This window comes from Heteronotia binoei, chromosome 6, assembly GCF_032191835.1.
Source record: "Heteronotia binoei isolate CCM8104 ecotype False Entrance Well chromosome 6, APGP_CSIRO_Hbin_v1, whole genome shotgun sequence".
Taxonomy (NCBI): domain Eukaryota; kingdom Metazoa; phylum Chordata; class Lepidosauria; order Squamata; family Gekkonidae; genus Heteronotia; species Heteronotia binoei.
In genome coordinates this window covers 43,829,054-43,845,010 of record NC_083228.1, presented here as the reverse complement: position 1 = coordinate 43,845,010, position 15,957 = coordinate 43,829,054, and the positions used below count along the sequence as shown (strand labels likewise).

At 42.5% G+C, this 15,957-nt stretch overlaps 1 protein-coding gene across 2 annotated transcripts in view; it reads left to right on the top strand.

Annotated features, from left to right (window-relative positions):
- Nucleotides 1-15,957, top strand: part of PWWP2B (PWWP domain containing 2B) — a 45,181-nt gene that overhangs the window by 19,734 nt on the left and 9,490 nt on the right. For both annotated transcript variants that reach the window (XM_060241379.1, XM_060241380.1), the window contains one exon: nucleotides 3,405-5,064. In XM_060241379.1, coding sequence (XP_060097362.1) covers nucleotides 3,405-5,046 — 1,642 coding nt within the window. In that variant the 3' untranslated portion in view covers nucleotides 5,047-5,064. The remainder of the gene's footprint in view (nucleotides 1-3,404; nucleotides 5,065-15,957) is intronic.

Here is a 15,957-nt window from a genome sequence, read left to right as displayed (position 1 = left end):
AAAGTCCTGTGGCCCCAGCACTTCCAGCATGGGCTGTCTTCTAATTATATGCTTGGATCCAGACTAGGTGTTTCCACAGGTGCAAGGATGGAATAAAATTTTCCAGGCCCTCTAACAGCTTGAAATATCCATCCGAAATCCTGTCATTGACGGGGTGTGTGTGTGGGAAACCTCTCTTGAACAGGATTTCAGAGGGTATTTTGAGCTGCCATGGAAGGTGAGGAAATCATTTTCTGTATGTAAAAATTCTTGCAACCACAGGAAAATTAATCTGGATCCAACCCAATTGGCTTTGTTTGCCAGTATTATTATATCAAATTCTGAACAATGACCTCAGTTTGGATGAAAAAATCCACACACCGGGGCCATGTATAGATAAGGGACCCCCCAGGATTACAGGAAAATATGCATTGTGAGAAGAACAACCCCAAAACATTGGTGGAAGTTAAATCCTCAAATAATAGAATCAAAGTTCACTTCTTTAGGAAAAAGAATGCCACTGAAATCTTTTGAGGCTACATTGTTAAATCTTGGTGACCATTTTATTGGGGTTGCTATGCAGACCCCAATGAGCATTGCTGAGGTTTCCTCATCTTGGTTAGTGTTAGCTTGTGTAGCAGGGAACTATAAAGATAAGAGGAAGATGACGATGGAAGGGAAGAGAAAGACAAAATAGGGAAAGTTGACAACAGAGGAGTGGGACAGAAAGGGGTGGGGAGTGGGGTTAGACACTGCTGCGAGAGAAACTGAAAAAGGTAAGTAGATAGAAGGGAGAGAAAGAAAGGGAAGAGACTGTGTAGACACTGTCAGAAAGAGGCAAAGATGAAAAGCTAGAGGTAGAGAGGGAGTAATGGAATGAGATTCCCACCTGCCCCAAGACCCCACTTCAAAGTATTATTGACTAAACATATTGAGTCTTTTATATTGCAATGTATCTAGAAAGCTTAACGTTGCAATCAAAGTGTCAGTTGCTTCCAAAACCTATCTGTACTAAAAAAGGGGGATATTTCCCCCCAATTTTTCCAGTACTTGTGCTGTTCTTAATGGAAATAAGTGCTGTCCTGCTGCTTTTAATCATATGGTTGCTTTATTAAAAGCTGTAAAGCTGGTATATAAATTGTAACTGCTTTGCAACAAATATCTAGTAGCATTGTTTACTTCAGTTGTCAATTGCTAGTAAGGGCTTCACCTTTATTTTCCATGCCTAATTTTAGGGAGTCACAACCTACCTCCCATAGCCTAATCCAGTGTAAATTTTATGCCACAATTAGCCAGCTTTTAAAATATGCCCCACAGCATTAATTGTTTCTAGTGCTGCAGTCATGGTTACCACCTCGGCACTAAGAGTGGTAGTACAAGCACAGGTGTATATTTGTGATGTTGTGTGGTTCAGCAGTCTCAGAAGTAGTTCACACAAGTAAAAGTATTACTCCACAGTTGATGACTTGCTTCAGAATGTATGGCCTGCCTCTACTGAAAAGTATTGCTGTTGAAGCAAGACTAGAGTTTTAACTTGGGCGTTGGTGGGTTATTCACACATGCAAGTTATCATTAAAGTGCTACCTCTATGTCCTTTTAGGCCAGGACAGTGTACCTGGTTCCTCCTCCATTTTCTCTTCACAACCATCCTCTTAAGCTGAAGTTAAATGCCTTGCTGATGGCCATGCAGCTTGCTTTTTGGCCAAGTCCCCAGTCTATTTGAGCCATGACCTCACACAGTCTGGTGTTATAAAATGATGAATATATTTAAAAAAAATATTTCCCACATCTGTATTTGGGAGGAGTTGTGGCTTAGGGGAAGAGCTTCTGCTTTGCAGTAGGCCCCAGGTCTGATCCCAGGTATCTCCAGTTTAAAAGGACCAGGCAGGAGGTGATGTGAAAGACCTGCCTGAGACCCTGGAGAACTGAGCTGCTGCCGGTCTGAGTAAACAATACTGACCTTGATGGACTGATGGCCTGATTCAGTATAAGGCAGCTTCGAGTGTGAAGACTGCTGGGAAATGCGTATCTTCTTCTTCAGAAAGAGCTTAGGGTAGCATCCGTGAGTTATTTTATTTATGTGTAAACTAGTGCTGTGCTTCTCAGGAAAGAGCTGACTTCTGTTTCTCATTTTTTTGGTAGGGAACCATAACCATCTTGGGATTTCACTAGATATATTACTTTTCCCAACTGCATTGCTTGCACTTGAGTACTTAGAATCTCAAGCATACAGACTACCTTTGGCTATCCATAAAATGAGTAAACTTCCAAAAATTGAGATTATGGTGCTTTGGGATTGTCCAGTGAATGTATAATTTCTTCCTAGGGCCGTCCCATCAATTAAGCAGCCTTAGACGTCTGCTTAGGGTGCGGCGCTGGGGTGTGTGCCAATTTGGGCTCTCCCCTTACCTTTTGGGTGAGGGAAATGGGCAAGTGCAGCTCCTGCATCTCAGAGCATGCGCACTGGCTGGCCACCATCACTCAGCTTTCCCAGGTCTGTGCTTCTGGGGGCGAGGGTGGGGGTATGAAGGCTGCAGATGGTGGGGAGGGGGCCTCGCCTTGGGCACCAGATGCCCTGAAGCCGGCCCTGTTTCTTCCCACTCTTTTTTCTTGTATTAATATTTTATAACTTTTACAACACAACTAGAAAATATTTACAATCAGTGAGCTATGGTAATTGAATTTAGTGAACATACTAGCAGTAAATAAAACAGTAAATTGCATACATGCACATCATAAACAGCAAGAGTTATCTGTCAGTGCCAGTAAGTGTTGTATGGGCCAAGCGTTGTACCAAGCAAGAATATAAACATTTGTCCTATGTAGACAAGTTTTCAAAATTTAAAGATGTAGCAGAGTCTGGTGAGAAGGGATGATGTAGTTGAATATAATTTGTACTGACATATTCAAGAAATGGAAACCATTTTTCCATGAACTGAGTCATTTTCAGATAAATCTCAGACTGCTCTAAGATCTTTTCCATCACAAAGTGCTCCCAGATCTTGTTGTACCAGAGAGATCTCTTAGAGGTAGATTGTGATTTCCATTTTAGAGCAGTTGCTGTTTTTGGTGCCACTAGGAGACTATTAATTAGTTCACATCTGATTATTAGGAATTATTACATCATGCCAATAGTTTAGAAGCATTATTTCTGGTAATAATGGAATCTCATATCTAGTTAGAATTTTTATTTGAGAAAGTATGGCATGCCAAAATTCCTTAATAAATTTGCATTGCTACCAGCAGTAAGCATAAGATTCTACCTCTCCACATCTCTTCCTGCATAGAGGGCAAAAATATATAATTTCTAGTGTTTGTTTTGCTACAATATTTTTGAATTGTAATTTTGTTAATGGGGGGTAGAAGTCATAGTTTGAATCTCTTCTGATTATTTGTGTATTTTTTTCCTTCCCACGCTACTCTAGGTCTGGATTGTTTTGTGTACCGCCGGCTTCATTACCAAAGACTGATGACCCTCCTAAACCTTGCGCTAATGGGACATCTGAAGACAGAGAACCTAAAAAGCTGGAGACTGAACTGTGGTCTTCAGATGAAACACTTTCCAAGGCCAATAGTGAGGAACATGTTCCTCCCCTCTTGCCTCCACCACCATCAGGCAGTGTTCCTCCTTACCCTCCCTATTTTGAGGGAGCCCCTTTCCCCCCTCCCTTATGGCTAAGGCGCACGTATAATCAGTGGGTACCACAGCCACCCCCAAGAACTATAAAAAGGACAAGGAGACGCTTGTCCCGAAATAGAGACCCAGGAAGGCTCATCATGAGCACCATTAGGTTGAGACCAAGGCAAGTGCTTTGTGAAAAGTGTAAGAACACCCTAAATCCAGAGGAGGATGGTAAAGTAAGGCAAAATGCTAAAACCAGAAGGAAACTAAGCATTCAAGATAAGGAGCAAAAAAGACACAGTGAATCTGAGTATGTAGAGAAGAGGAACAAAAGAGAAAAACGAGAAGATGACAAGTTCTCTGGGGAGTTGCTGCATCGGACTCCTGTTATCAAAATATCTTACAGCACCCCACAAGGTAAAGGAGAAGTGGTGAAAATTCCCTCTCGAGTTCATGGCTCAGGGAAGCCATTTTGTCCTCAGAGACTACTGCAGAATGGAGGGGAGGACCAAGAAGAGGATCGAGACTCAGAGCAGTATCAGGAACCGAAATGTTTTATGGACAAGTCATCAGGTGGCCATCTTGCTTCCATTCCAAAGCTGAAGTTAACTAGGCCTGTGCATTCCAGCACAGATGCGCCACCTCCAAAAATCAGGCTGAAGCCCCATCGAATGAATGAGGGGGATAATGTTTCAATATATAAAGCTGAACTTATTGATGAGATGAATGTCCCTCCCAGCAGGAGAAGGTCTCATGCTGCTGCTGATGCTTTTTATACTGACGAGTCTGCTGATAGAAGTCTAGCAGAAATGTCTTCAGGCAGCTCCTGTGAAGAGGAGGACTTCAAAAGGTTTCACCAAGGTAAAGATGGACATGATAACTTGGCTTTTCTCATGAATTATCGTAAAAGGAAAGCAGATTCTTCTAGCTTATCAGTATGTAGCAATGACAGCCTAGATGAATCCAAATCTTCCAGCTCAGAAGTAACATCCCCAGAAATGTGTGACTTTTTACCTGGTGATGATGCATCTGTCTCTTCTTCTTCAAAAGAGGAACGCAAAATTGTGCCCCCATTAACCGTTCGACTGCACACGCACAGCGTCTCCAAGTGTGTCACTGAAGATGGAAGAACTATATCAGTGGGAGATGTCGTTTGGGGTAAAATTCATGGCTTCCCATGGTGGCCGGCCCGTGTTCTTGACATAAATCTGAGCCAAAAGGAAAATGGAGACCCTTCTTGGCAGGAAGCAAAAGTTTCATGGTTTGGTTCTCCAACAACATCTTTCCTATCTCTATCAAAACTGTCCCCCTTCTCTGAATATTTCAAACTACGATTTAATCGTAAAAAGAAAGGGATGTATCGAAAAGCTATTACTGAAGCTGCCAAGGCAGTGGAACACCTGACCCCAGAAATAAGAGATATCTTAACACAATTTGAAACATAATTTTGGCTTCATTAACAGGTGAGTGTTTAGGGGACATGGATGCAATGCAGAAACTGGCTTAAGCAACTATTTTGCTTAGAACTTGTTTTAGAACGTTTGAAAGGCTAATGAATTAAACATACTATACGTGTGTGTGCACTCGTATAATTTCCAGTGTGTGTGCTATATCACCTAGATAATACAGAGATAATAGCTCTTACATATGTATGCATGTGTGTGCATGCTATGGTAATAAATGGTTTAAAAAGTAGTAATTGTACAGTGCAATTCCAAGCAGAGTTATACCATTTTAAGTCATTGAAGGGTGTAACTGCTTAGGACTGCACCATAATAGACAGAAGTATCCTTGAAACATTTGAGAGGTAACCAGAAACTAGTGTGTAAAATGCTATTTTATTATTATTTTTAAATTGTCATCTATTGTATAACTTCTGTGAATATGTTTTGGAATTCGATCATAACTGAGACTGGGACTTCAACATACATTAACTTGCAGTGTCTTTGTAGCAATCTCATGTGCGTGACAGAAGATGCAATTTATGAAATTCCTTGATCTTTCCAGGACTGTGCGCTTTGGGTTTTTCTGAACTTTGGTATATAGCTACAAGAGCAAAGACTGTCTTCATTCCATATTTCCACTTATATCCTAGTTCTGCTTTTCATTTTTTGACTTTTGCATGAGATGTATTTTTTTCCCCAGATCTAGATGAAACCACATGTGCATGGACACACGCTGATTAGTCTTAATTGTAGGCTTATTACAGTGAAATTTGTGGTGTTAAATACACAACTTTAATTATTTTTCTCTCCAGTTTTGGGGGGGTGGGGAAGCAACACTTTGTTGGCATGGGAGACTGCGATTTGGTCTGCTGGAACCCAGTTTTCATATTTATCTTTAAAAGATTATGTTCCTAGTCCTTATATACATAAACCTGAAATTTGTGAGCAAGGCCTCTGGACGCTTGGTTTCTGATGGAAGAGTTGCTAGAAGCAAGGCCTTGGAATCCCTGCTTCTTAGGCCTAAAGGTGTGAGAAACTTTCTGTGACAAATGAAAGGTGTTCTGCATGAGCTCAGCACATCTCTCCATCACTACTTCGCATGCTCAAGTACTTAATACTCAAAGCCAGCTCTGGAGTTGAGTGAAATATGGTGCCAATTCAGCTCCAGACCTCCATGAGGCTGCCATTTTGGAGGTGGCACTTTTGCATTCACTGTCATGCTTTCAGTTCTTCTGATCATTTTCTCCTTGCTGCTGTGCTTACCCATGGCTTCCCCTCCCCGCATCAGAGCTGTTCTGCTGCTGCTGCAATGCTATTTTTTTCTCCAATATTTGCCAAATTTTATCAGAATCCTCATAGTGGGAGAATAAGTATGCTGACTAAGCAATTTCTCGTCAGAAGTCTGTTGACTTAAAAAGGGTCTCTCATCAACTTGCCATTGCAATGATGCTCCTGCCACCCCCCGTCAAAAAGGACTCAGCAGCACAGCTTCTGTGTCCTCTCTTCTGTTGCCAACATCAGCTAGTGCTGAGCATGTGAGCTTTTTCTTTTGCTTAGCCCCCAATACCTTTCAACAGGACTGGTATTAGCATGAAGTGGGGCAGCTAGCAGGGGCCTTGGGTCATAGCATCCCTCCCGGCCACTTCCTTCACCCATGTTCCCAGATCCTCGCATTGCTGAAGAAAGGGCTACAGACAGTGCTGGTGGTTGTGAGCATTGATGGTGATGGGTCACAGGTGGGCAAGGGAAGTGCACACAGGCAACTGGGAGGCATGGGAATGGGTAGGAAATAAGGATGGTGAGAGAAGAGGCCCTGGGAGAAAGGAGGGGACTGGGGGGGGGGGCAAGACCTGGAGCTGGCCCTGCCTTTCAGTGCCACCACACACGCTAGTTATGCTTCCCACCAGCAGAGCCTGGACTCTGCAAGCTGAGATGCCCAGACTACTGGTAAGAAGGCCTCCTCCTAATACAGGAAACAGCCTCTTCCTAATACAGGTGGGTCGCAGCAGGTAGCCGGCAAAGGTGTCAGTAAGGGAAGATGAGGAGGATTGGCTGCTCAACATGGTAGGGCTGGGAAGTTGAGGAGGTGGCTACAGAGAGAGCTCTGCAGAGGGAGGGAGGGAGGGAAATGAACTATGAGGAGTAGGAAAAAATAGAAGCATGAGCCAGTGCAGCCTCCTCCCATGCCAAGTTCAAAAGGAGGGCAAGGGTTGGTGAACATCTGTTGCATTGTGCTATGGGGAGCATGTCTTAAACTTACTAGTATGTAAATGACCTTACCCTTCTCCACCAGAGTTGGACTGCACAACACTTTGTAGGAACTTGCTGTGAAGTTCAGTGAGAAATCTGATTTACCATGGCCTCCTCCACATACACACATAGGACACAATCCTGTCTAGGACCATTTTTGGATTGACAAGGCTATGGAAAACAACTGTTGGCTGGTATAGTTCTTGTTGCAGGATTTGGGCTGTCTTTTTTATACAGTGCTCACTGTATTCGCTTGCACAAAAGTCTCAACTGTAAGGAACCAGAGCCTCATTCTACTACGGGCTTATTTTTAGATGGTTAGGGAGAACCTGAATCTGCACGTTAGCATTTACTTTGCGAGTCAGTATTGCTTTTTTATGTGTGCTTCCTTGTTTCCATGAATGGTCTGTTTGCTGAGTGGCAAGCATAAATGACTGTTATTTTTGGCAGACAGTGCTATATTAAAATGTGTTATGCAACCTGTCCAAGAAGCTTCTTTTCCTTGCCTTCTGCAAACTTTCTTTTGCCAATGATAAGGAAACTTACCATATGACCTACTATTGTGAAATGAATATAACGAGGAGGGCTTTTTATTAATTTTGGTGACTGTATAACTTGCAAATAACAGCAGCCCTGCTTATAAGCAGTAGCTAAAGATGAAGGAAAACCAACAGGGTCTCTGTAGCTATATTTAGCATTGTATTTGCAGATAACTGCATTTGGTCCAAAGGAAAATCTGAAAACAAAATTCACAAAATACCATTTTTTGGATGTCAAACAGTGTGCAAGCTGCTCTGGGAAGAATGCTGTGTAGATTTGAATAGACAGAAAACGGTACTGGGTGGAGTTGGGAAGAAGAAACTGTCCAGATGGAAATATCAGACACAGTAGTTGATCAGATGTCTATGCATGTTTGAACTTTTCTCTCTTTCTCCTTGTCTTTAAATGTACAAGCAGTCTGTAGCTTTCTAACACACTAGCAACTAAACAACAGATTTAAGGGTTCTGCTGGTTTAGCTTGTTCATTGCAGGCTGCATTAGTTGATTGAGGAATGATACGTCATATGGGTGCAAGCTAGCATGCTTTGCATTAATAAAACCAAGGACGGTTTTTGATAGGTTGAGAAAACATTTGGTCAGTTGACTGGTCAAATATTAGTTAAGGATTAATTCCCCTCCCCAAAAAAACCCCCATTAATTTTATTAAAACACAGTTACTTTAATCAAAATAAACTAGTATAAATGATAACTTTAAAAAACCCAAAAGTAATAATTCGTTATTGTTAAAGAGTTGTATGTTTTTATAAAATGTAAACATTCACTAAACAGTCCTTTTCTGCCTTTTATTCTAGATCACTAGAGCCACTCTGCAGTTTTAAAAATGTATAAATAAATAAAGTGAAGAAATTGCAACTACTTAGAAAAAGTGCAATTGAGGAATGATACGTCATATGGGTGCAAGCTAGCATGCTTTGCATTAATAAAACCAAGGACGGTTTTTGATAGGTTGAGAAAACATTTGGTCAGTTGACTGGTCAAATATTAGTTAAGGATTAATTCCCCTCCCCCCAAAAAACCCCATTAATTTTATTAAAACACAGTTACTTTAATCAAAATAAACTAGTATAAATGATAACTTTAAAAAACCCAAAAGTAATAATTCGTTATTGTTAAAGAGTTGTATGTTTTTATAAAATGTAAACATTCACTAAACAGTCCTTTTCTGCCTTTTATTCTAGATCACTAGAGCCACTCTGCAGTTTTAAAAATGTATAAATAAATAAAGTGAAGAAATTGCAACTACTTAGAAAAAGTGCAATTGCCTTTAAAATTTGACTTTTTAAGTAGGCTGCCAGCCAGTTCTGCCTGTTCGGAGAAACCTATAGTTACAGCGGGTGTGGAGCTGGGGCAGCTGTGCTGTGCTCCTTACCTTTGTCCCTGCCTGCTACAGGACCAGTGGGAGAACAGCCTTCATTTTGTCCTTGCTAACAAATGACACCTTAATTCAATATTCCTGGCTTGGAATATTTGACTGTGGGCAGTTAACGTTACCAGTTGATTAGCATGCCAACCTTAACCAGCAGACTTGCCAGAAATTCTGATTTTGTACTTGGAATTGTCTAGAGGGTCAGGATTCCCCAGAACTGATGTAGGCTGGCCCAGGGGATCATGAACTCAGAGGATTTTGGAGAGCTCCCCCCCCCCCCAATATTTCAAACTTTTTTGGAAAGCACTTTCTAAATCTGAATGCCATGTGTTATTGGGGAAAGAAACCACTGTTTTGAGAAAAGCAGATCTTTGCATTCATGGAGATGAACTTCTCTTCAGAGCCTGCCCAAGGATTAGTTGAAAAAAAGTTGTAAACAGCCCATATTGGTCTACACACAAAGTCCAAAACCAAAGAGCAAAATCTGTGTGATACCTTTTATTAGGACCAACCAAATTGACAGAAAAGATTGCGCAAGATTCTGAGTGCACTGAAACTCTTTATCAGGTTGACTGATTCCATTCTTCAAGGATTAGTTGATCAGGCTATCTTCCAGTAGAAAAAAAAATGAAGCCAAGTCCCTTCTAATGAGCCTGATGGACAAATATTGTGTCATGGGTTGAGTAGCTTAACTGAGAAGATGCACTCTGTAGCTTATGGATGATCATCTGCTGAATGTGTTGGTTCATGCTTAGTCCTAAAAAGTGCTATTGATAAGAATGCCTCTGGGCTGCCTTATAGGAATGATGCACAAATATCTCCTGCTGAGGAATTTGATTCCTTCCATCTCCACCACTAAGCCCTAGGAAGGCAATTTACATTCTAGCAACAGAAACTAACAGAACCTCAAAAGTTATGGAACTGAGGAGGGGAATTGTGCTTTCCATTTTACATTTTCCTGGAACCTACTGAATCCATCTTGGGTTAGCCCAAAATACTATGTTGCTTGCCTGTTGCCTAAAGGCAAGGAAGATTTATACCCCGCCCTTCTCTCTGAATCAGAGTCTCAGAACAGATTACAATCTCCTTTATCTTCTTCCCCCACAACAGACACCCTGTGAGGTAGGTGGGACTGAGAGAGCTTTCACAGCAGCTGCCCTTTCAAGGACAGATCTGTGAGAGCTATGGCTGACCCAAGGCCATTCCAGCAGCTGCAAGTGGAGGAGTGGGGCATCAAACCCGGTTCTCCCAGATAAGAGTCCATGCATTTAACCACTACACCAAAAGACACTTCCACAAAGTGTAGGTTAAAGACTGTGTAGGGAAGGAGCCCCAGCCTTTTGGACCCTGTGGGCACTTTTAGAATTCTGATGCAGTGTGATGGGCACAGCCACAAAATGGTTGCTGCAGAAGATGGATCCAGACATAAAACAGCTGTTGCAGCTTACTATCAGTCACACAGTGAAGATCCTTGTGCTATGGTATGGTAGCAGCTGCTAGCAAAGCAGCCTTTAAAAAAAAATCTGCACAGCCAATCAAATCACAGGCCAATCAGAAGCTTTGCTGGGCAACAGCCCCACCAGGAACTATCCATTTTCAAAAAGCACTTGGTGGTCCCCAGGACAGGTCAGTAGGTGCCATGGTGCCCACAGAGACCCCAGTGTAGGGGATAGAATGGTGGGCTGACAGATCTGGTTAGCCTTGGGTTAACTGTGGCTTGGGAGCCACAAGTAGCTCTTTCACACACATTATGTGGCTCTTGAAGCCCCCACTGCCTCATTGGCCAACTCTGCTTGTAAGCACCGGGTTATGTAAATTACACCTGTGGGTTAATGGGTGTTTCCAAGCAGGAAAGTAAGCGTTGTAAGGTAACATTGTTCTTAGCTTGCTCAGCTGAGAATCAGCAGTTTATGAATTCAGGAAACAAGCTTCATTAGAGTGTTCTCAAAACTGTTAGATATTATCTACATGCAGACATCATGAACAAACTAGAAATTGTTGGACTTGTATGTTCTCTGCTCTTCTGTCATGCTGAGCTGAAATCTGTGATTCAGGTAGGCTGTTATCTCTGCAGTTTGCTGTGATGTCTGGGTGGTTTGAACAAACTGATTGTTTCTGAGCATTCTAAATCACAATTTGATCCTGATTTAAGAAAGGACATTTACTTGGAAGGAAACATCACCAGTTTGTTCAGGTGTCTTAATTTCGATGTTGCAACACATTAGGGCTTGATCAAAGGTTCTTAAACTAAGAAGCCTTCAATCTCCAAGGTTTTCAATAGACCTGGAGAAAAAGCAACTTATCTCTTCAGTAGAGGCCTAACATATGGAAATAGGCGGCTGAAGCTTTCTATGGCACCATCTGGGAAATGGCATCCTATTAAATTTCTATTAAAGGGACAGGACTTCTCTTGATGCAGTTGGAAGCCGTATCAATCAACCCTATCTGCATAGTGGGAGGAGGGAGAAAGTATGGGAACTAGAGTTAGTTTTTTTGAAGAAAACAGTACTGTCTTTTTAACAGAAGCTTAATAGGATGTTATTTACCAGGTGATGTCACTTAGTGACCCACTCACTGGTTTCACTGGCCCCTTTTCCTGCATTTGCATTTCTCACGTGTGCAGTTGCTTCCTCTCTTGTTAGTCAGTGGGCCTGGCAGCAAACAAAATCTCAGCAACTATGAAGAGGGCCTGTCACTCTGCTTGTTATTTTGGTTTCTTCATCTCTGCAGTAAAGGAACAAGAAATTGTGTTAACCTTTTCCCCAAACAATGAGGAGTATTGTTTGGTATTTAGCAGGCATCATTCAGTGAAGAAGAGAAAGGAAATATGTGTTTGTGTTTAATGAGGTGTCTCACTTTGAACTGGTTGCTGCTGGATTTCTCTTCACTTCTACTTGCGTAGTCTTTTACACTTAAGAGAAAGTGTCTTCCTTAGATGCCTTTAAAAACAGAGGCAGCGCAATATATGTTGATGCCAGAGGCAGCAAAAAGAAATTTTTTTTAAGGGTAGTGGAAAGGAGTCCAGGATATAGCTTGAGGAGAGGGTGAAACGGCAACAAACAGATTTTGAATCTGGCCAGTTCCTATCTGAGCAAGTTCCTGAGAATCCTATGCACACACTGCTATAATACTGAGGAGGGAGGTGGAATATACTTTTAATCAATAAGAATATAATAGGCTCTGTTTAAAAGGTGCCTGTTGAAGTTTGTACTATGTACGTTTTGTATAAATGTAACCAAGCTACTCCTTGGCTTTTCACTGGGGTGCCCATCCCTGCAGCCATTGATAGGACAATCAATGCCTGGGTAAGTGTTAACTGTGTTAGTGTGGTCTTACTGCACCCCACCCTGCATGGTTCTTCATTCACAGGCAGTTCTAACCAAGGGTTGCCCTACAGAAAAGTGCAATGGCATCCTATTAAGCAGCCTGCTCTGTGCATGTTTACTCAAGAATAACTCCCAATTTTGCCAAGTGAAGTTACTCTGAGGTAAATGCCTACAGCCTTGAGCCAGTTTTTTTTTTAAAAAAAATCTGTTGACAGGCCTAGTAGCAACCTGTCCTATTGCTGAATACAGTCAAAGGCCCATGTTGGACACCACACCTTTCATGCACAGGGCTTTTATGGACATCCTTTCTTTTGTTCCCTATTCTAGTTTTATTCAGCTCTGTGAAACATTTGTAGGGTATCTTTCTTGTAGAGTATCAAAATGAGTCAGCTGTGCAAAAGGCACTCTGATAAAAACTGTTTCCAGGGCTACAGAAGATGACCAAGAGTTAGAATTGGTGTCTGCTTGAAAGCAATGAGTGAGCGATTCACCCAGGTCCCTGCAGAGACCTTAAGTGGAGACTCTTGCAAGCCGAAGGCTTTTTCTTCTTTCTAATTAAAAAGCTGGCTGGCTATCCATCATACAGTTTTGTCCTTTTTTTAAAGGCATGGGTGGTATAATGACGGTGAGACCTTGAACTAATAGTTAATGCATTTTGTTGCTTAGAACTAGTGTGATGTAGTTGTTTGCATGTCAGACTAGGATCAGGGAGAGCCAGGGTCAAATCCCTTTTGCTATGAAGCTCACTATGCAACCTTGAATCTATCACTCTTGCTCAGTCTGAAGTCTCTATGGGGTTATTGTGAGGATAAAATGGAGGCAGGAGAACAATCTATGCTGCCCTGAGTTCCTTGGAAGGACAACCTACAGATGTTCTAATTAAAGCGATAAGGGGAAGGGGCTGTTGCTCAGTGGCAGAACATCTGCGTGGCATGCAGAAGGTTCCCAGTTCAACCCCTGGTGTCTCCAGTTGAAAGGACCAGACTGGAGGTGATGGGAAAGACCTCTGTCTGAGACCCTGGAGAGCTGCTGCCAGTCTGAGTGGATAAAACTGGCCTTGATGGTCTGATTCAGTATAAAGTAGCCTCATGCGGTCAAATGCTTAAACTCAGAGCTTTTTTGAGCAAGAACACACAGGAATGCCGTTCTGGCTGGCTTGGCATCAAGTGGTGTGGCCTAATATGCAAATAAGTTCCTGCTGAGCTTTTTCTACAAAAAAGCCCTGTGTGAAACAATGGTGATGTGTGTGGCCTAATATGCAAATGAGTTCCTGCTTAAACTCACTGGGTGATCTTGGCATTCACATACTTTCATTTTGATTTATCTCATAGTTGGGACAAAATTGGGGAACGGAAAGCCAGTAAATCATTGAAAGAAAGGTGAGGTGAAAATAGTTAGACATAGGGCTATCTGGCAGGGGGTTTGGGGGACATTCTGGGGAGTGTGGTACCTCTGAAAAGCAATTTTGTTAACTGTAACACAATCATCAATCATCAAACCCTCTTTTCTTATTCTGTCTGTCTTCCATTATGTTTGAGTGTGATCTTGCTATATTTTCCAAAATAGTCTCTTGAATTACGTTCTTCCAGGTCTCCAGTTCCCCCTACAAATATTTTGTTCCCTGTTAAGTGGGTACCAGGTGACACCCCTGGCACAATGCTGTCACCTGGAAATGATATCATCACTTTGGGAATGTCATGTAAGTATTTGGATGAAACTCTAGTTTTTTCACCCTCAAAACCATAAAGTTTGCCTAAATACCAGAGCATTCTAGCATGATGGCATCACCCTGGAAGTTATGTCATTGCATTGAGAATGTTGCACAGTGACATCCCTATTTTGGGGGGCTATTGTCCTTGCTGGGCAGCAACAGCCTCCTAGTTCTACAGGGGCTGGTGAGAAACTGCCAACAGGTGATTGGAAGGTACCTCCTATTATGCCTGCAATGAGTTGGGGCATATTCAAAGTCAGTGCCCCAGGTCTTGCACTACTGTGGCATACCACATGAATGCTAACAGGCCCTGAACCTAGGGTTGCCAAGTCAAATTCAAGAAATATCTGGGGACTTTGGGGGTGGAGCCAAGATCAAGGCTGTGACAAGGCTAATTGAACTCCAAAGGGAGTTCTGGCCATCACATTTAAAAGGACAGCAAACCTTTTCAATTCCTTCCATAGGAAATAATGAGGGCTGGGGCACCTTCTTTTGGGGCTCATAGAATTGGACCCCCTGGTCCAATCTTTTTGAAACTTGGTGGGTATTTTGAGGAGAGGCACTAGATCCTATACTGAAAATTTGGTGCCTCTACCCCAAAAAACAGGGCCCCCCCCAAGAGCCCCAGATACCCAGGGATCAATTCTCCATGACTTTCTATGGGAATAAATCTCCATAGGGAATAACAGAGTTCCCAGCAGACATTTCCCTCCCCTCCCCCCACTTTCTGACGACCCTGAAGCGGGGGGAGGGCCTCCAAACAGGGGGATCCCCTGCCCCCACCTGGGGATTGGCAACCCTTCCTGAACCCACTTCTTCTGATCCAGACCCTGAGTATATTCCTCAGTGCCACTGTAAGGAAGTATTTGTAGGGGGAACTGGAGACCTGGAAGAATGTAATTCAAGATACTATTTTGGAAAATATGGCAAGATCACACTCATAAATGTAATGGAAGACGGGCAGAATGGGAAGAAAAGAGGGTTTGATTTTTGTGTTGCAATTAACAAAATTGCTTTTCAGAGGTACCACACCATAAATGGACATCACTGTGAGGTGAAACCAGCACTTTCCAAGCAAGAAATGCAAGTTGCTGCTGGTCAGAGGAATCTGTAGAGCTTGGGACAAGGAGAGCTACCTTACTGTATGTTTTTAAAAATCATTTTAGTGCTGTAGTGGTTGTGTTCACCACTAAATAGTTTAAGGAGGTATAGTTAACAAGGTGTTATTGCAGTGCCCTTGGTATGTAGATCACATCAATGGTGATCTAGATTGCCAGACCCCATGATTTGGGGGGGGGGGTGTCATGATCAAAGGCCTAGTGTGGCCTAGAGGGCAGGGAGAAACCTGCCTAGGAGTAGATACATGGGCCTACACCTCCCAGGATTCCTTCTGTCCCTCTGATTGGATGGCAGAGTTTAGGAGGGAAAATTAGCCGAGAGGGGATGGGACCTAGGAGTAAAGCAGAAAAGGCCTGGCTGGAAAGGAAATTTGTTCTCCCTAGAGAGGCTGCAGATAGAGAAGGAGTGCTCTCTGGAACAGCTGCAGCAGGAGTGTTGCCTCACTCAAGGAGGGTGAATCTGGAATTAGAGGAAGGGAAACTATAGGGTAGCTATAGATAGGGCTGTTTATTTATTTATACCATCCTTTACTGTTTTTTTAGTTCACTGTTGCCTTGAATGTTTTACTACCCATTATT